This window comes from Biomphalaria glabrata, chromosome 2, assembly GCF_947242115.1.
Source record: "Biomphalaria glabrata chromosome 2, xgBioGlab47.1, whole genome shotgun sequence".
Taxonomy (NCBI): domain Eukaryota; kingdom Metazoa; phylum Mollusca; class Gastropoda; family Planorbidae; genus Biomphalaria; species Biomphalaria glabrata.
The window spans coordinates 63,451,696-63,472,132 of record NC_074712.1 but is presented as its reverse complement, the minus strand read 5'-3'; the positions used below and the strand labels follow the sequence as shown (position 1 = coordinate 63,472,132).

The 20,437-nt window shown below is 33.7% G+C and overlaps 1 protein-coding gene across 1 annotated transcript; it reads left to right on the top strand.

The window, feature by feature from the left end:
• The first annotated feature begins 6 nt into the window (after positions 1–6).
• Positions 7–15,788, top strand: LOC106063836 (nuclear protein localization protein 4 homolog). The gene is made up of 15 exons (XM_056021901.1): positions 7–183; positions 2,624–2,707; positions 2,841–2,953; positions 3,738–3,938; positions 4,919–4,967; positions 5,075–5,169; positions 6,715–6,838; positions 7,317–7,496; positions 8,696–8,857; positions 9,703–9,829; positions 10,432–10,592; positions 11,952–12,125; positions 13,171–13,287; positions 13,440–13,551; positions 14,669–15,788. The coding sequence occupies exons 1-15, from the start codon at positions 172–174 to the stop codon at positions 14,821–14,823; spliced, it is 1,866 nt and encodes a 621-aa protein (XP_055877876.1). The 5' UTR covers positions 7–171; the 3' UTR covers positions 14,824–15,788.
• The last annotated feature ends 4,649 nt before the right edge of the window (positions 15,789–20,437 follow it).

Genomic DNA, 20,437 nt, shown 5'->3' with positions numbered 1-20,437 from the left:
AAACGTGATCAATGCGATAACCAAACATACTTGGCCAAATTTTGCCTCATCACTGGAGAGTGAATTCTATGCGCTTGTTATTTACAGATTTTGTTGACTATTTCTAGACAATCTGAATCTTTTTTTTTTTATGTTAGATAGTCTCTTTAATTTCAAGATTGACCAGTAAACATGACTAGCATGGTAATTAAATAATTAGATCTATAATCTAGATCTAGAAGATGAATTTATATTTATTTATTCTCTAAAATAAAAGTTGAAATCAGGCCCAGGCGCCCCAACAAGTTGAAGTTGAACAACAGGACCGTTTGGTCAGATTATTGTTAAATTCTAGCTAGATTGTGTAGTAGAGAGTAGATGATAGATCTAGCTGCTTACTTATTATTTTATTAGACTGTAATAACTGTAACTTTAGTATAACATAACTATTTAGATCTGTCATCTAATGATCTAGAATCTAGACTAGAACTAGATCTTAAACTTAAATATATTAATATATTTAAATATAATAATATATTAATATATACATCTTGACATCTATTATATAATAGTCGATTGACTACTAGTCTATGCTGCTAGTCTCATAGAGGACATAGGTCTATTTTTTTTATATATAGTTCTAGATCTAGAATCTAGGTTAGATTTCTGTAGATTTAGACTCTGTTATTATATTGTAATTATATATTTACCAAATACCACTCATCATGACTTGTGTCACTCATGTTAGGTACTTTGACAAAAAATTCAAAATAAATATATAACAACAGAAACTATCTAGTTATGTAGACCTTGCTGAGAGGTTTACAATGATACCAATTTATCTTTCTATGTTATATAGGAGCAAAGTTATGTCGTTTTATGTGTAGAAAAATGGACTATAGAAAATGTCCATAAAACTGTGATCGAAAAAATGAATTTTCATCTTTATCTCATCATAACTTTACATGTACATAACATATCAGTATTATCAGGAGGAAAAAACTATGAAACGTAATTGCATAAAATTTCATACACATATAATCATATTCCTTTTACTAAAATTTTACCTCTTTTGTGCTTGCTAAGACCAGAAAAATAAACGTTTTCTATTAAACCTTTGTATTATTATTTTTGGTATTTCCCCCAAAAGGCTGCAGTCTATAAGTATAATAAAGCATAATGATAATAGAAATAACATTTTAAAAAATGACAGATTTCTGCTGATAACAATGGATGTTTTGTCCCATTGCATGATTGTTCTATGCAACAGGGTAGGCAGGCTCTAATTAGTCTAATCCAGCGGTTCTCAACCTTTTATGCTCGGCGACCCTTTTTACATCCCCCACTCTGCCGCGACCCCCCCCCCCCCCCAAACACACACAGCAATAGACAAAAACAATCCATTTTTTGATGGTCTTTGGTGACCCCTGGCAAATCGTCAATTGACCTACAGGTTGAGAACCCCTGGTCTAATCTTTGGGTATGAATCATCTGTAAAGTCCTAAAATACTTCTAACTTGTTTCTTTGTCTTAGACTCTTGAATGTCCAATATTTTTTTTTATGTTGTCTTGTTGCTTTAAAAAGTTGGAAAATCTATCTGAATTCACGTGTAGTGGACTAAGCCTAGAACTGAACTCTATAAATTTTATTTTATTTTAATAAATAATGGCCTAGGATTGCAATTGTTGGCAGAATATAGATCTGTCTGAATTCATATTTTGGCAGTAGATTTCATTAATTTGTGTTATTTGACAATGCTTTAATGACCTTAAATATGATTTAGCTTGTTAGGGAGGAATACAATCTGAGAAAAAATTGTTATTCTCCACTGACTGAAAAGCATTTAGGTACTTTCATTTTTGTTATTCTAAGTCTAAGTAAGAATGTGTCCATATGAAATGATTGACTCTAATAGGGTCTGTTTAAGGTACTTTTATTTTTGTTATTCTAAGTCTAAATAAAAATGTGTCCAAATAAAATGATTGACTCCAGTATTTAGGCTCGGATGTGTTTATGATTTCCATGAAATTGTAATAAAGAATATATATAGATGCTTAAAACTATCGAAGGTTAAAGGTTAAATTTTTTTTTTACAAATCTGCAGCTTTTTTTTTAATGAACATTTTCTTCCATCAATTACAATACATTTATTGAAGATATTTGTTGAAGATAGATGTGTCCAAATAAAATGATTGACTCCAGTATTTAGGCTCGGATGTGTTTATGATTTCCATGAAATTGTAATAAAGAATATATATAGATGCTTAAAACTATCGAAGGTTAAAGGTTAAATTTTTTTTTACAAATCTGCAGCTTTTTTTTTAATGAACATTTTCTTCCATCAATTACAATACATTTATTGAAGATATTTGTTGAAGATAGATGTGTCCATATAAAATGATTGACTCCAGTATTTAGGCTCGGATGTGTTTATGATTTCCATGAAATTGTAATAAAGAATATATATATAGATGCTTAAAACTATCGAAGGTTAAAGGTTAAATTTTTTTTTACAAATCTGCAGCTTTTTTTTAATGAACATTTTCTTCCATCAATTACAATACATTTATTGAAGATATTTGTCTGTTTGCTTTTTTTTTTTTATCATTGTACATTTTTAAAAGAAATATATATCATCTACAGGTTATTCGTATTCAATCTCCTGACCATGGGACAAAAAGGATTGAAGCCAAAGGGTCAGAAAACATCACAAGTTTTTTAGAAAGGGTTTGTTATATTCATATAGGTTTTGTTTACACAGTGATTAGACACATTGATAAATAAATAGTACTTAAGTGATCATTTCCAATCCATTATTTCTATTTAATTTGTAAAGCTAACAATTGTTCTTATTTTCCAGGTCCAGTCTTTGTTTCTGCTGGGAGACACTGGATGGGAGCTTTACAAAGAACACAATAAAAAAAATTTCATCAAAGCATCTCGGGCTAAGAAATTAAGTGACTACCAGATTAAGTAAGATTTCAATACCTAGTGCGTGTCTAAACTTTGTATTGAAACTACATTCCACTGGGTTTCCTTTGTTGGCTTAACGTAACAGAAATTAACATTTATCTATGTTACTTTGATGTTACTTAGAATGAGACCCCTCTAACTCAGATGGTTACCTGACACAGCTACCATCTCTTGAAGAGCTTTTTCATGAAAGATGCCTTTCCAAAACACTCACTATTCTTAAAGACAACCTGCACCCATTAAACCACTGTTACATCAGATCTGAATGAAGTGGTCGTCTCCTTTCCATTAAGACTTAAAAAGAAAGATTTTAAAACTCCTTTATCCCACTTTTGGTCAGAGTGTTATAAGGTCATTTGTCGTCACTGAGAAGTACATAGAAGTTTAATTCATAAAGCGCTGGTTGTGAGTGTGTATGTGTTTCATGTGTGAATGTTGTTCGTATTTACATCTAAATTGTTATTGTACAGTAGTTACGCTGAGATGGTCAATTGTAGTCAAACTGAATTTCCATTTGATTGGACCAATAAAAATTATCTTATCTTATCTTATCTTACATTAGTTGGGGAAGTAAAGGCAGTGGGTAGTTGTGCTGGTCACATGATACCCTCTTCAATTGTCAGTCATACATCATCTGCCCTCTATAGATCCCAAGATCTGAACTGGGTACTTTTTCTTTTCTTATGGTACTTGTTAGATTTACATTTGTAGACTTGATTCATTCTAATCACTTTTGACATTTTCCTACACTCTTGGATAACTTGAAGTTTCGTTTGGTTTGTAGACATGGGGATATGCTCTTCCTGGAGTTCAGCCACAAAAGTCGGCCAGATTCTTCCAGCCTGCCATTCTCTTCAGAGGTTTCACCCCGCCAATCAACTGAAACAGGACTCGCAAGCCTTGTTCCTGATGTCCAGGAGGATGAAGTAGACAGATTGTTGAGAGAGGAAGATGGTAAAATTTACCGGAAACGTAACGAGCAATTGTAAGTTTATGGGCTGCATAAATATATAGACATGTCTGACAAAACCAGTTATTTTGCTGCAGGGGATCTAAATTAGTCTTAATAAACTTTTAGCTTGATTGGGATAATAATTGGCTAATCAATGTGAACTTGTGAAAAGAAAAACTTTTACTTAAATTCTTTTGTTTTGTCAAGCTTGATTACATGATAAAATTGTTTAGGGTCAGATATGATCACATGATAAAATTGTTTAGGGTCAGATATGATCACATGATAAAATTGTTTAGGGTCAGATATGATCACATGATAAAATTGTTTAGGGTCAGATATGATTACATGATAAAATTGTTTATGGTCAGACATGATCACATGATAAAATTGTTTAGGGTCAGATATGATTACATGATAAAATTGTTTATGGTCAGACATGATCACATGATAAAATTGTTTAGGGTCAGACATGATCTTACTTACTTAGACTTAGGTCCTCCAGCGCCGTTCGGCACATTGGGTGGCAAGCTGTCTCCGCAAAGATCTGTCACTGGCAATGTCTGAAGCCTCCTCCGACCTGGTGTCCACTGTTCTGAGGTCCTCCATGAAGGTGTGGCACCAAGACATGATCACATGATAAAATTGTTAAGGGTCAGATATGATCACATAAAATTGTTAAGGGTCAGATATGATCACATAAAATTGTTTAGGGTCAGATATGGTCACATGATAAAATTGTTTATGGTCAGATATGATCACATGAGGGTCAGATATGATCACATGATAAAATTGTTTAGGGTCAGGTATGATCACATACAATTGTTTGGGGTCAGACATGATCACATAAGTGGGTCATTGTTTTCCATCAAAACTAGTTCATTGGTACTTTCTTTAGTCTTCCGTTAAGGGCTCTGATTGAATTCATATTGTAGATGCCATGTTAAAAAAAACAACTGTTTATAAGTTTTAACTTAGTTGTGGCTAAAATGTTTGATTTATTCACTTGCCAGGTGTCGACACGGGCCTCAAGGGAAATGTCTTCATTGTGTCCCATTGGAGGTAATTAGAAAAATACCATTTTTATGACGATTGATCTTAAATCTTATAGTGGATTAATGTATTTAGAATCATGTATTTAATGTTTTGATTATGTTTCCATCTTTCAGCCTTACGATCAAGAGTTTTTGAGTAAATGTGATCCACCAATCAAGTTTCTCTCTTTTCATTCGTACATAAGAAAATTGACTGGTGGAGTTGACAAGTGAGTGATTAATTTACTGATGTCTTGCTATTTTCTTCTAGTTGTAGTCTTCTTAATAAGGGGTCTTTTTGTTGTGGTCTTCTTATTGAGGTCTTTTTTACGGAGGTCTTCTTAACAAGATCGTTTTACTGTAGTCTTCTTAATGTCTTTTTGCTGTAGTCTTCTTAACAATATCTTTTTACTGTAGTCTTATTAAAATTATTACAATTATATTTAACACTTTGTTCTATATCAATATATCAACAACTATTCATTTTTCAATGTTATTTAAACCTTTGACTAGCTATTTTATTAATGAGTACCATTTCATTATGATTCAATTTTTCTTGTGTATTACTCTGTCATCATGGTTGCAGACATGCCTACCATCCCACATTATGCAGAACTGTCCTGCAAAATTGTCAGAAAAGCTCACGTTTCACCGTTTTGCAATTATGATTTTTTGTTTCACCAAGTCTAAATTCTGGGGTAAAAAATCGCCGTTATTTTCAATATTTATTAATAGTGTGAACTGAAAATACTGAATGCAAAAATAGAATATATGTCTGTACTTCTTGTTTACATTTCGTCTCCACCCAGACTCTGTGTGTTCTAGATTTACAAAGAAGATGGTTTAGTTAGATCTGGTTTAAATCTAGAGTAGTCTTAGAATCTAGTAACCGTTAATGAGCCTAATGCTCCATTCAAATCATTTCTTTTGCTGACACTGTAGATATATCTAGATTGAATCTAGATCTAGACTAGAATCTATAGACTCTAGATAGTAGATTAGATCTAAAGCTCGATCTAATCAGTTTCTAAGAAAATAAATTTGTTTAATATTATAATTATAAGATCTATAGATATGATATAGATCTAGACCTACAGATCTACAGACTAGTACTGCACTTGTTCTAGACAATCAAGTAGATCTAGGATCTAGATTTAGACTAGTAGTCATAGTAGCATTAGAATACCTAAAGATTAGTCATTAGATCTATAATAATTTCTTGAATATTCTAGATCTAGTATCATTCAACTGTTTTAGTAAGTCTATATCTATTTCTCTAATATAGATCTTAGATCTTAAATGACAATTAGACTCAATATTTATGTATTTTGTAATCATTAGATCTATAGTCTACTTATTATATTTTAAACTACAGGTTTTTCTTAGTTTTAATTCTATTATTTTCATTTAATGTCAAAGAAACAAACTAGCATTATTATTTAAGTATTAATTAAAGATTTACTTATTGCGCACTATCTGGATACCTAACTTAAAGAGTAAGACTGCTTTATTGATCCTTATCGAAATTTGTTGTGAATACAAGGACTCTTTTCTCATTTAAAGACAACACAACAGAAGCATACACATAAATATTCCACATTGGGGCCCAAAATTCAACATTTTTAACCTGAGTGTTCCACATTCTGTGTTTTGGGGGTAAGGCATGCCTGTGGCGGCAAGTAGTTTCCTTTTATTTGTATTAACTTTTGTATTATCTATACTGTTTGTATGTCTATAGATTCGCCATTTCTCAATGTTCTGTTTCTCGTGTCCAGGGGTAAATTTGTCAACTTGGAGAATTTAAGCTGCAAGATTAAACCAGGCTGTAAAGAACATCCTCCGTGGCCAGGTGGAATCTGTACCAAATGTCAACCCAGTGCTATCACTCTAAACAGACAGGTCAGTTGGGTGGAAAGAAGTACTTATGTGATTTAGATACATTGAGTCATAATTATGGAGAGTTAATTTTTCTAAAATACATTTAGACTAAGACTAAGACTGCTTTATTGATCCTTACGGAAATTTGTTGTGATTACAAGGACTCGTTTCTCACATAAAGACGACACAACAGAAAAAAATACACATAAATACGACAGATAACATAAAGAGTTCATTCAGCGACTACACACAGGTATCTTGGTGCATTTCATGTTCCATGATCAATGGGTGGCGGTGATAAGAGTCTGACCGAGTGAGGTACGAACGAGTTTTTGTACCGCTCCGTTCTTGTTTTGATTGACAGCAGTCACCCACTTCGCGACGACCTAGCGTAGTTCTGATGGAGCGGGTGGCCGTTGTCTTCCAAGATTTTTTCGATATATATATTTAAAATATATGACTAATACTTTTGTATTGCCTGAACATATGCTTCCTCTAGGAATACAGACATGTGGATAACATTATGTTTGAAAATCCAGCTGTAGCAGATAGGTTTTTGAATTACTGGCGATTCTCTGGCTGCCAACGCATAGGCATTTTATATGGTCGCTATGAGGTGTTTAAAGATGTGCCACTTGGAATTAAGGCAAGAGTGGCAGCTATCTATGAACCTCCACAAGTAAGTTCTCATTAAAGCTTGAACATAGATAGAACACTAATTTGTTTTAGAAACCTACTTGAAACTACCATTAAGCAAGGCCTTCTACATCCTCCCAGTTCTCAGCGTTTGCTAAAAACCCTGTGGCTGCGCATAGTAGGTTTCTGTTTCAATACAGGTCAAAGGGAATTCAGCTTTATAGAATTAGTCCTTTGTGTTGAATGTAAAAACATTGTAAGAATTCAGCTAGACAGAGGGTTTAAAGTGAATGTTTTGTTTTGGAGATTGAACTAAACTAACAGTTTTCTATTCAAAGTTGTCAGTTGTTGACTCTTGTCTATGTGGCTTGTTAAGTTTAGTTATCACTCTTGCTTTGTATTTGTGTTGATATCTCATTGTGGGAATGTCTTCACAATATTCTGTATATTATACAGTCTTTCAAAGTGTTGTTTTTTTTATATCATCCTGAGACGTGACATTAAACTGTGCTCCTCTTTGCTTAGCACTTTTGGAGCTCAAAAGTGTCCTACTTCTTTTCTATCATTATGTCTGCCTCCTCTTTTCCTCAGTCTGCCTTCATTAGGCATCACTCTGTCTCCTTATCTTAAAAATCTCCTGGATTATGGGCATGACATGTCCTAAATTATGCAGATGTGCCAGAACCCCAAAATATCAAATATCAAAGGGTTTTTACTGTTAATTTAAGACATGATTTTTTTTTTAGTTAATCTATTACATGGGGTAAATACAAAAATTCAACTAGCATGTTGGGATGGCTGCTTGTCATGTGATAAGTGCTCTAGACTGTTGTCTTGATGGTCCTGGATTTGAACCCTGCACAGACATTCCCTGCTGACCTGTTGGAGCTTTGAGCTATGCTGTAATTGTTACAATAGATACTTGAAATGAAATGACAACACTTTCATAATATAAACAAACAACTAGCTTTTGTAATCAGCCATCTTGGCTCACGGATAGTGTTCCCTAAGAATAGGCATAACACTTCCTACTATATACAATATACTTTAAAAAGGGGGGGGGGGGTAATATTTAAAATTATGATAGATACTGAAAGGGGGCGTAACATTCCATCAACAGTAATAATCTCTGCTTCTGAAGGATCATGCGAACCATTAAAAGTAACTCAACTATTGATATTCTAAATGGTTTGCTTGTATAAATTGATGCTCTATTTGACCCAACATTTTATTAACTTGCAGAGAACTACAGTCAATAAAATAGAACTGTTAGACAACCCAAAAGAGGCTCTAGTCATGGCTGCTGCAGAGAAAATGGGATTACGGCCAATCGGTTGGATCTTCACAGACTTGGTAGCTGATGATTTATCCAAAGGAACTGTCAAAAATTTTAGAGGAAACATTGTAAGATTTTATTCCGGGAGTTTCTTAGTAAATGTACTGTACAGGTCTGTACAAAGACATAAGATTATCAGATGCCTGCACACCCAAATTTAATTGATGAAACTTAACCTTAAATCTTAGGATGAAAATGACAACATTAAGTATCATATAATGTTTACTTGATGAATTAAACTCTCGACCTTAGTTCCGGTCATACTAAACTCGTGTTCACTATTTACATTTTCACCATTCTGTATTCACAAAATTAAAAAAAAAAGTATAATAAGTTAACTATTTTGCCTGTGACAAGTATCTTTTTTTTCAATTGTTTTATTATATTTTTTACACTGAAAATGCTAAGGTAATTTTACTCTGAAAATGTTATGATAATTTTACACTGAAAATGTTACGGTAATTATACAGTGAAAATGTTATGGTAATTTTACACTGAAAATGTTAAGGTAATTTTACACTGAAAATGTTAAGGTAATTTTACACTGAAAATGTTAAGGTAATTTTACAGTGAAAATGTTATGGTAATTTTACACTGAAAATGTTACGGTAATTTTACACTGAAAATGTTATGGTAATTTTACACTGAAAATGTTACGGTAATTATACACTGAAAATGTTACGGTAATTATACACTGAAAATGTTATGGTAATTTTACACTGAAAATGTTAAGGTAATTTTACACTGAAAATGTTAAGGTAATTTTACACTGAAAATGTTATGGTAATTTTATTATTCTGTTTCATAGTCTATCACTTTAAAAAAAAAGCTTCTAGTGTCTGCTTTGGTCCACCTCATTTTGTTCAAAGGAATAGCTGTCGAAGATGGTAAATATTGTCAATGTCTTTTGCAGGATTCCCATTTCCTGAGTGCAGAGGAGTGCATTATGGCTGCTGACTTTCAAAATAAGTATCCTAATCCCTGTAGTCTGTCACCTGATGGACATTTTGGCTCAAAGTTTGTGACAGTTGTTGTTACAGGCAAGTACCTGAGTCTAGACAGCACAAATTATACGTTATATATTTATAAATATCATTCTTATAGAAATAAAAAATACTTAGTTGAGGTAACTAGAATTAAACAAGGGAATATTGTTTGACTCGAATGTGTAATAAAATAAATTGTTTTTTGATTTGATTGATAAGTAGGCAAATAAATAAAAATAATTTGGTTTACAAATCCATTTCACCCATCTGATTGAGTTTAAAACGAGCCTTTGTAATGTACATTTGTTTTAATATATTTGCTCTTAACTACCTGTATCTTCTAACAATGTTCTTTAAATGCTTTAGATTAAATATAGAAACCAGAAAACAATCCAATAAAATTCAGCTCATTAGAAGTAAAATATATATTAATAAATACTACACATCATGTTTTTTATTCATAAAAGCAAAACTCTGCAATACAAAGTTTAAATTCCTTAAAATCCACATTAACATTTACAATCCTGTTTTACATTTATAGTTTATTCATTGAAAGGCAATTTTTCCACATTGATTACTGAAAGTATATACAAGTATTTATACATGTTATTCATTGTCCACTGGTATTTTATAATGGATTCATCTCATTGAATCAGGTGATAATGACAATCAGATCCACTTTGAAGGCTACCAAGTGTCCAATCAGTGTATGGCTCTAGTCAGAGACGATTGTTTTGTTCCTACGAAAGACGTGCCACAACTTGGCTACATCAAAGAATCTGGCAATGAGCAATACGTTCCTGATGTGTTCTATAAGGTTGGTCGAGTGCTGAATCTAAGTCTGTTTTTAGAAGTTTGCTTTGTTGTTGTTGTTGTTTTTTTTATAGTGGAAACAAGGTTTGGAAAACTGTATTTTACTATAAGTTAATTGTTTATTTTGACTCAAATGAAGTAAAATTAAACTTCTGTTTTTGTCACAAATATTATGTGCTCATATTCTGGGTTTTATACTATTCTCCAAAAGTCTTTAGGAAAGCAGACTGATCTTTGTACAAATTTGTTATCTCTACTAGAATTAAAATACATGAAACATATTTGTAACCACATGCTGATGTTTGCAGTATTGAGCTGAAAATGCTGATTTCTTTATTACTTAGACTCTGGTTTTTACAGATTTCTTCATGCAAAATTTGACAGCTTGCCTTTTGTCAATTTGTCTTGCTTTGACGAAAAATTTGAGTTTAAAGAATATATTTCAAATGGGTTCTCTACAGCTTTGAATGTGTTTGTTTTGAGCTGATCTTGTGCTCATATAAATGAATTTTAGAAATAAAGTTCTTTTGTATGTCTTCTCTTGTTAAGCGGAATAGACTGGCTTTTTAAACCACACATGCACCTCACAAATATGAAGAATACATATATCCATCCATCCATCCCAGTGGTGCTACAGCCCATGGAGGGCTCTGGCCTGCTTCAACACATCCTTCCATTCAGATCTCTCCTGAGCCTTTCATCTCCATGCCCTAACCTCAAGCCTCTACATCATCAATCTATCGCATTTGGAGTCTGCCTTTCGGTCGTCTGCCTTTTGGTTTTTGCCTGTATACAATTTTCGATCCTCTGTTATCTGACATTCTTTCAAGGTGACCTGCCCTACTAAATAAATATATACATATATAAAATAAAGAAAATCCCAATAGCATTATTAGCCAATAAGGTGTTTTAAAAATTATTCTCACTACAAATACATTGCATAAATAACTATCGACTACAACATTTTAAAAATATAACAAAGTCATCATTGTATTTTATTTACGGTTACATATCTAAGTCTGGACTAAAACACAAAATCGTTTGAGTTGGTGCATTAGAAGGAATGGCTGCCTGGTTGGTATGTGCGCTGGACTGTTTTCTCGAATGGTCCCAGATTCATACCCTTCCTGCACTGCAGAAGTTTTGACTAGGAAGTAGATTATATTCAGCACTGAACAAACAACCCAAACATGTCAAACATTTTACAATAGATAATGGGGACCTGTTTAATTATGACTTAAACACCTTTATGCAACAATATATTTACTGCCGTATTGTTTTGGACCCACTGGAAATTTAGTTATTTGTTTATATTTCTGTACATTAAAACTTGTGTTTAAAGTGTAGTGATAATATATTGCAGGATAAAGATAACTATGGGAATGAAGTCATCCATATTGCCCGACCTCTGCCTGTTGAATACTTGCTAGTTACTATCCCAGCAGCCTTTGCTTCAGACTTTCACTACACTTTCAAATCAAACATCCAGAGTGAAAGTTTCCCTGTGGAAAACAGAGAAAACATCGGCCAAACTCAGGTAAGCAGATGCTTATCATCACTCACTAGTTCTTTGATCACATGTCATTTCTTCAATGTGTGGTGTGGTCGCTGAGATGTAAAGCACTTTTCTTCCAAACTGAGGGGTCTTGAGTTTAAATACCAATGAAGACTGGGTTTAAAGAGCTGACAGCTCAGCAGCAAAAAGCTGGCAAGAAGAAGAAGAAGAAGACTGGATTTAAAGAGCTGACAGCTCAGCAGCTAAAAGCTGGCAAGAAGAAGAAGACTGGGTTTAAAGAGCTGACTGCTCAGCAGCAAAAGGCTGGCAAGAAGAAGAAGAAGACTGGATTTAAAGAGCTGACAGCTCAGCAGCTAAAAGCTGGCAAGAAGAAGAAGACTGGGTTTAAAGAGCTGACAGCTCAGCAGCAAAAGGCTGGCAAGAAGAAGAAGAAGACTGGATTTAAAGAGCTGACAGCTCAGCAGCTAAAAGCTGGCAAGAAGAAGAAGACTGGGTTTAAAGAGCTGACAGCTCAGCAGCAAAAGGCTGGCAAGAAGAAGAAGAAGACTGGGTTTTGGGATTTTCAGTCCACCCAATTCTCAATGGGTACCTGGCATGTTAAGAAAGAAAGGTGGTTTATCATTGTCACCCATAGAGACAGACAAGCTTTGCACATTGTGCTCTCATAAGTCACAAGGTCTGAAAAGGTCTTTTACCCCATTACTTGTATCAAAACATTTTTTTTTAATCCCAGAGAAGAGACAAAAGAGACCGATCACAAAACCAGACAAACACAGTACTCTTTTGTTCACTTAGAAATTAAATCATTAATTAAATTCCAACTTTCTGATGTAAATTCACATTTTACTATCCTAACAGCCTCTGCCTAAGTTAAACTGTGGTATGAACATATATTTTTTTATGCTGTTGTGAAATTTATATTGCTCTTAAAATCCATTGTTATATGTAATGCATAATTCAGACTCCCTTTCCCTGGAACAATAAAGATTATTATTTAAAGCTTAAAATTATTGAAATACTTGGCGGTTTTCCATTAATTACAGTAATTTACAATTTGAATCCTCAGGAATTTTCAGCCTTGACTTCTTACCTTGAGAGATTTCCACCCAACAAGTTTCTGGAAGCCATGTCAGACTTTCATTTACTCATGTTCCTGGCCACTTCTGACATGTTACCACTTAAAGTCAGTTTTGTTTAACATTTTTTTCTTGTTATTTCTGACATGTTGCCATTTAGAGTCAGTTTTGATTTTTTTTTAAATTTCTTGTTGTTAGTTTTGACTTTGTAAACTTGTCATGTGATTTAGCTGCTATAAGTTTTATGTTTTTATCTCAGGATAAAATGGATATCCTCTTTGAAGCAGTTAAGAACCATGATGAGGCGAAGGCAATGGAGTTTATGAAAACAGAAGAATGGGCAACTGTGCAGGAAATGATGTTTGCCAATGGTATTGTTGAACTTTCTTAACATTCATTTTCATTACTAAAGTTCATCTTTATTTTGTATATTAATAATAATAATTTAATTTATAGAGCGCTGTTAACTAACATAATGTTGGCTTAAGGTTGTGGTGACATTTAAAAAACATAAACATGAGAATTAAAATGACAAATTAGTCTAAAAAAAAAGGTTTCGAACAGATAGGTTTTAATGTGCTTCTTGAATGTAGCAAAGCATGTTATTTCTCTCAGATCAATGTGAAGTGAGTTTTAATAATACATTTTTTTTTTTAGGTTCAGAGCTAAATACATTACTAAATACTTTGCATAATGGAGATCTTATACTGAACATGGTTTATGTGTTTGCTTAAACCTTTACATATAGGTTTTTTTAAGACGTCATTGTTCTTATTAGTTTTAGGTTGCAATATTTTTTGTCTCTGCCCATTTTAATCCACTAACATAATCTCTGGAGTCTCCCTGACCCTAACAATGTTTCTTTACCAAGATTTTAATGAGCCTTCAGTTCAGCAGCAACAAGCAGGCGAGGCGAAGAAAAAATCCCTAAGTAGTCCTCCAAGTATCTTTCTCTAAGAAACGCTACTATTGAAAAACAGCTAAATAAAAATGTTTATTATATTAATGCCATCGTGTGTTCCAATATCGTTGAGAGGATTAGTTTACTTTCAGTAATAATTATTTTTATTGGAATTGCATCCCACCGCTGCCACCATGTTGATTATCATGAACGAATAATAACAAGACTCTGGAATTTGTTTAAAGAGACCACTTCAAATTTGGAAGAATGGATCAACGCAGTGACAAATTACATCAAATTCTGTGAAAACATGTGTATCAGTGCTAAGAACATCAAGATATACCCCAACAATAAACCATGGGTCACTGCAAAAATAAAATGGGAAATAATAAAAAAAGAAAAGAGCATATATGAATGGCGATGGAAAGACAAGGAAAAGAGCTCAACGAAATACTTTGGTTTCTTATAGTTAAAATGGTTTTTGTTTGGTGTAATGCACAAATTGTAAGACAAATTTCCATACGGACAATACAGATTATTATTGTTATTTCTTTCCTTTCTATGAATATTTTTTCGTCTTGTTTTAGGTCCCTCCATGTCTTCCCCAACCAGCAGTAATACATCTGGAGCAAGACAGCCCGCTGCCCAGTCTGGGGGTCCCATGTGGACCTGTGCCCACTGCACCTTCTTGAACCAGTCCATACACAACAGTTGTGAGATGTGTTCCCTTCCACAGACTTGAGCCACGACAGTGATTGATAATATTAAATCTTTTTAATCACAGGGATAGGTTGTTCTTTAAGAAGTTCCTTTTTTTCTCGCAATCTTTCTTATAGTCTGAACATGTATCAGTCAAATTATAAGTATTTTTTAGGATATTTTTTTTTCCCTCTAAAGTATGTTTCCCTAGCAAAATTAAATTGTGTACCAGCTTGGTAATTGTTACATGTGCCTAGAATTCTTTTTTTTTTTTCAAATGCTGGGAACTTAAAAATGACTCAAAGCTCATATCATAAATAAGATACTATAACTTTTAAACTATCACCTTGGATGGTTAATTTACTCTTAGCAAATAGAATATTTGTATTTTGTTTAAGCCTTGTGTATTTGTCGTTAATAATTTTTAATCCACTAAAAACTGCCTTGACAAATAGCTATTTCATCAATTCGTTTGTTCCACATGATTGATTCAGAATACATGTCTTGTAGCTAGGTCAAGATTTTATTTCTTTCTCTGAATTTTTATGTTCTTCAACTCACACTTTTAATTGTCACAATGTTTTGATCTAGTTCAGTTAGACTTTGAAATTGGATAGCAGTAGGGATTTAAACTCTAAATCTAAATATTGTAATACTGGTACTGACAGTAATGATTTTATCAGCCTTTGAGACACTGTTAAAAAGCTAGCTAATTGCTATTGGTAACCCTTGTTTTATCTACTCCATATTCAGAGTATGTTTTTCAGGAAATTGATTTTTTTTTTATTATCTTTTGTTTTATTAACACTAAAATGTTTTTCATACTCTAAGTACCGGTACATGGTATGTTAGTGTGAGATGGTCTTAGTTATTATAGGTCAACTAACAAATGGCTTAATGTTGGTGATAAATAGCATTAACAAAAGAAGTTTTACATTTTTTTTTTATCCAGCAGCATAGTCTTGTCACAACTTTTTAAAAACTATTTATTAAAACATTTGAAAAGATTGAAGTGTATTGTTTTGTATTTGTGTGTTACAGTAAGAAGAAATGTGTGTGTTATAGTAAGAAGAATGTGTGTGTTATATTAAGAAGAATGTGTGTGTTATAGTAAGAAGAAATGTGGCCACTTACACAGGAGCTGCAGGCATTCCTAAACAAACGTATTTGGCTAGACCACTCTTCTTTTGTTATACATGTTTTGGATGTTCTTTCAGATTTGAAGATAATTACATTTTATCTCAAGCCTCCTCCTTAGCCAACAGAAGAGGACAGGGTTCTAATTTGAGACCATTGGGAGGAAAGTCCAGAGAACAGGACCAGGCAGTCATCCTACAGTTTTACCATCTGCCTTTGATCATTATTTAGTTAATCACCTAGATACATAGCCTCTCCAAAGCAAGTCCTATGCAGTACCTCCTCGTGGTGACAGATGGAAACAGGCTGTGAAGCCTCAGGCAAATCTGCAAGGGTCTCGGATGAGGTTTGGCCCCCAAGTTGTGAGGCAGTCATGACCCGTCTGCGTAAAACATGAAGAGTGGTAGTTACCTGTTATAAGTTCCTAACTGATTGGCGTAAGCTGAAACGCCAGGGAACACTCTCGATGGTAGGCGTGGCCTTTCACTGGATAGCTACTGTCTGCCGTAAGCCAAGCAGCCCTCGGGCGGACAGGCCCTGATGCCCACAAATCAAACCTCTAGCTATAGGTTAATAGCCGCACTGTCTTCTGTGTCCCTCTAAGACAGGCATGTCAAACACGGTGTTCGGGGGACACATGCGCGACCACTTTGCGTGCGGCCCGCGTAGCCACCTCAAAATTTTTAAAATGTTAAATTGTTACACTGGAAAATAAGAGATGACAAACTACTTGAGTCGAAAAATAGTATTTGTTAAACTGAAACAAGTTAAACTGAAACTGAAATAAGTTATATTCTATTAAACTGAAACAAGTTATATTCTATCAAACGTAATTGCAAGCCATAGAGCAAATCATTCAGTGAATGCGATTTTATGAAGGAGTGTGTCGTTAAAGCAAAAGTAATTTTTTAGAAAAGGTGAAAGCATTCACAGAAATAGCGTTAACTAGGAGCACTGTGGCAGATTGAATGACAATGTCAGTCAGATTTTGTGAACATTATGTAACGGGTGTAACACAGTGGACTATATTCATTAGGGTCTGTGACAGGAATTTGGAGATACACGAGGAACTACTTGAGCTCTGTTCTATGTATAACACCACAACAAGGGAGGATGTTTTTGAGAAATTAGAGGAGGTGATATTGCAGTACAATTTATCTTTGGTAAAGCTAGCTAGTCTAACAACGGATGGCCCACCAACCATAAAATGAAATGGTTTTGCTGCAAAGCTACTTGCAAAAATAAGAGAGACTTATGCCATGTTTAAATTAGCTCATTTTCAGTGCATCCATCATTCACCAAGAAACATTCTGCGCACAGCACATTACATCTCCAACATGTCAAAAGACCGTTTTCAGTCGCGCTCAGTTTTATTCGTGCCCGTGGTTTAAATCATCGCCAATTTTCAATGTTTCTGGATGACATTGGACATGAATTTGATTTTGTTGCCTGCTACACTGAAATCCGCTAACTCTCGTTTCATGAAGTATTGAAGAGATTGTTTGCACTGCGTGAGGAAATTGTATTGTTTCTGAACATTGCAAAACTGAAGAATGGGTTCTGGATCTGGCATTGGCAGTTGATCTCACTGGTCACCTGTAAAACTTAAATTTGAAGCTTCAAAGTAAAGACAAAATTGTCACAGCTGCGTGTAATCATGTCTTCTTATCTTATCTTATATAATACAGACGTTACTTCAAAAAAGAAGATGATTACGTCCTACGCGTCATGCATTTAGTCATGCATATTAACCAATGACTTAAATTCTGCCAAGTCACTGGTTTTCCTGGCTAGCTCAGGCAACCCATTCCATGCTCTAATAGCACTAGGGAAGAAGGAGTATTTGTACAAATTTGTCCTAGCATATGGGACGAGGAACGTGCCTTTATCTTTGTGTCTTTCAGAGTATTTTATTAAATTTTGTTTTTGTATTTGAAGATTATGGTTCAGTGTTTTATGTATGATTGCTACTTTACTTTTGAGCCTTCTGTCCTGAAGGCTTTCTAAATTTAGTGATTTTACTAAAGGTGTTACTCTAGTCAAATGTGAATATTCGTTTGTTATGAATCTCACTGCTCTATTTTGTGTCTGTTCCAGTTTCTTAATGTTTTCTTGAGTTGAGGGGTCCCAAACGGAGGATGCATATTCTATTATTGGCCTAACCAAGGTTAAGTAACATTTTAGTTTTATGTTCTTATTTGATTTATAGAAATTTCTTTTAATAAATCCTAATGCTTTGTTTGATTTTTTTGTAGTTTCATCAATATGTGGATTCCATGATAGTTTTTCATTTATTATAACACCTAGGTATTTTGCGTTTTTAGTCTGTGATACTGGTTTGCCATGAATAAGATAAGTGGAATTAATTTGTTTTAGTTTTTTTGTTACTCTTAACAACTGACATTTTTCTGGGTGGAAAGACATGCTCCAATTTGATTCCCATTTCTGTAATTCATCTAATTCTCTTTGTAAAATATCTGTGTCTTGTGTTGTTTTTATTGTTCTATATATTATGCAATCGTCTGCAAATAATCTGACTTTTGTTCCTGAACTAATGCAATTTGGTAAATCATTTATGTAAATTAAAAATAGTAGTGGACCCAAGACTGTACCTTGAGGTACACCTGAGTTTACTGTTATCGGTGTTGATTTAGAGCCATTTATTATTACAGTTTGTTCTCTCCCTATCAGAAAGTCTTTAATCCACTGATGCAGTGGACCATTAATGCCGAAATATTTTAATTTTTTAAGCAAACTATGGTGGTGAACTTTGTCAAAAGCCTTAGAAAAATCTAGTAAGATAGCATCTATTTGTTCACTATTATCTAAACCTTTTGAAAAATCATCAATTAGTCCTATTAGTTGTGTTTCACATGATCTATATTTCCTAAAGCCATGTTGGTATGGTGTGAGGACATTATGTTTGTCTAAGTGGTTTATGATGTTGCTACATATTATGTGTTCTAGGATTTTACATGTGATGCTGGTAAGTGATACTGGTCTGTAGTTCCCTGGGTCAGATTTTTCTCCTTTTTTAAATAGGGGGGTGACATTAGCTTCTTTCCAGTCCTTTGGTACTCTGCCCTGGTTAAGTGAAGCCTGAAAGAGTATTTTGAACACTGGGGCTAGCTCATTACTTAGTTCTTTGAGTAATCTAGATGGAATACCATCAGGTCCAGAAGCTTTATTTGGTTTGGTGTTGGCTAATAGTTTTTGAATTCCATTTTCTTGTACTACTATATCTTCTATGTTGTCTACTTGGTTCAAATTCAGTAATATGTCTTTGTCTCCTGGGGCTGAGAATGCTGATGCAAAGTATTTGTTTAGAATGTTTGCTTTAGTTTCATTATCATTATGTATTATGTTATGTTCATCTTTTAATGGCGCTACGCCTGTTGTTTCCATTTTCTTAGACTTAATGTATGACCATAGGTTTTTGTTGTTATCTTTAGATATTACATTGTTTATGTATTCACTCTGCAGCTGTCTGCTTACTTTTTGGGTTAAGTGTTTAATTTTTATTTACTTTTTGTAAACTCTTTCTGCATTAGTTTCTTTAAATTTTCTATAGAGGTTTTCCTTCTGTTTACAAAGCTTCTTTAGTCTATTATTAAACCAGCATTTATTTATTTTGTTTGATGTGTATTTAGTTGGTATATGATTTTCTATAATGCTTTTAAGATGGTTTTTAATGAAATTCCAGAGGTCATCGACTGGTTGGTTAATGTCTTTTTCTAATAAGAATGTTTGTTGAAAGTTTAGTGCAGCTTGGTGTAGTTGTGTTAGGTTACATTTATTCCAGAGTAAGATTTTTCTTTTGGGTTTTGTATTGGCTACTGCTTTTATCTGACTGTGTATTTTTATGATCTCATGGTCTGATAGACCAGGGATAATTTCATAATCAACTACTAATCCAGGTCTGTGAAATGCTTAGAAGCAAAATTACGACTGTGGATAAACCAAATATGAAGAGGAAATCTTGTTCACTTCTGAACGTGTCAAGAACTAAAAAGATTGAATACGGCTACAACATTTGGTAAATATGTCTTACACCTGGAATCGTTAGTAGATGCTTTCAATGACAGTTTTCGTGACTTCGTTCCGTACGAGCAAGAATTTTCGTTGTTTGTATCTCCATTCTCATTTGATTCTGAAATAGCTGCTGGTAATGTGCAACTAGAGCTGATAGAATAGCAGTCTGATTCTTTGTTAAAATCGAAGTATAGGCCTATAGAATTGGCTGTGCCAACATTTTATAGTTATTTACCCTGAACAATACGTTGAATAGCGGAAGTTTGCAGCCAAAATACTTGCTGTTTGCCAGCACTTATCTCTGTGAGCAGCTCTTTTCCATAATGAAAGCTAGAAAAGCATCAAAATTTGTCATCAGTGATGAAAGTGTCAGTGGAAAACAAATTTCAACCTGACATTAATCAACTTGTATCCCATAAAAGATGTCAAGCATCAGAACAAAGAAAATAATGCGTAATCATATTAATTTTTTTATTACCGAATGGCAC

What these genes read in the sequence shown, in the direction of transcription:
- LOC106063836 (XM_056021901.1), top strand. An exon ending in CTATCACTCTAAACAGACAG is followed by an intron (nt 6,839 to 7,316) that starts GTCAGTTGGGTG and finishes TGCTTCCTCTAG; the next exon opens with GAATACAGACATGTGGATAA. An exon ending in AAAATTTTAGAGGAAACATT is followed by an intron (nt 8,858 to 9,702) that starts GTAAGATTTTAT and finishes TGTCTTTTGCAG; the next exon opens with GATTCCCATTTCCTGAGTGC.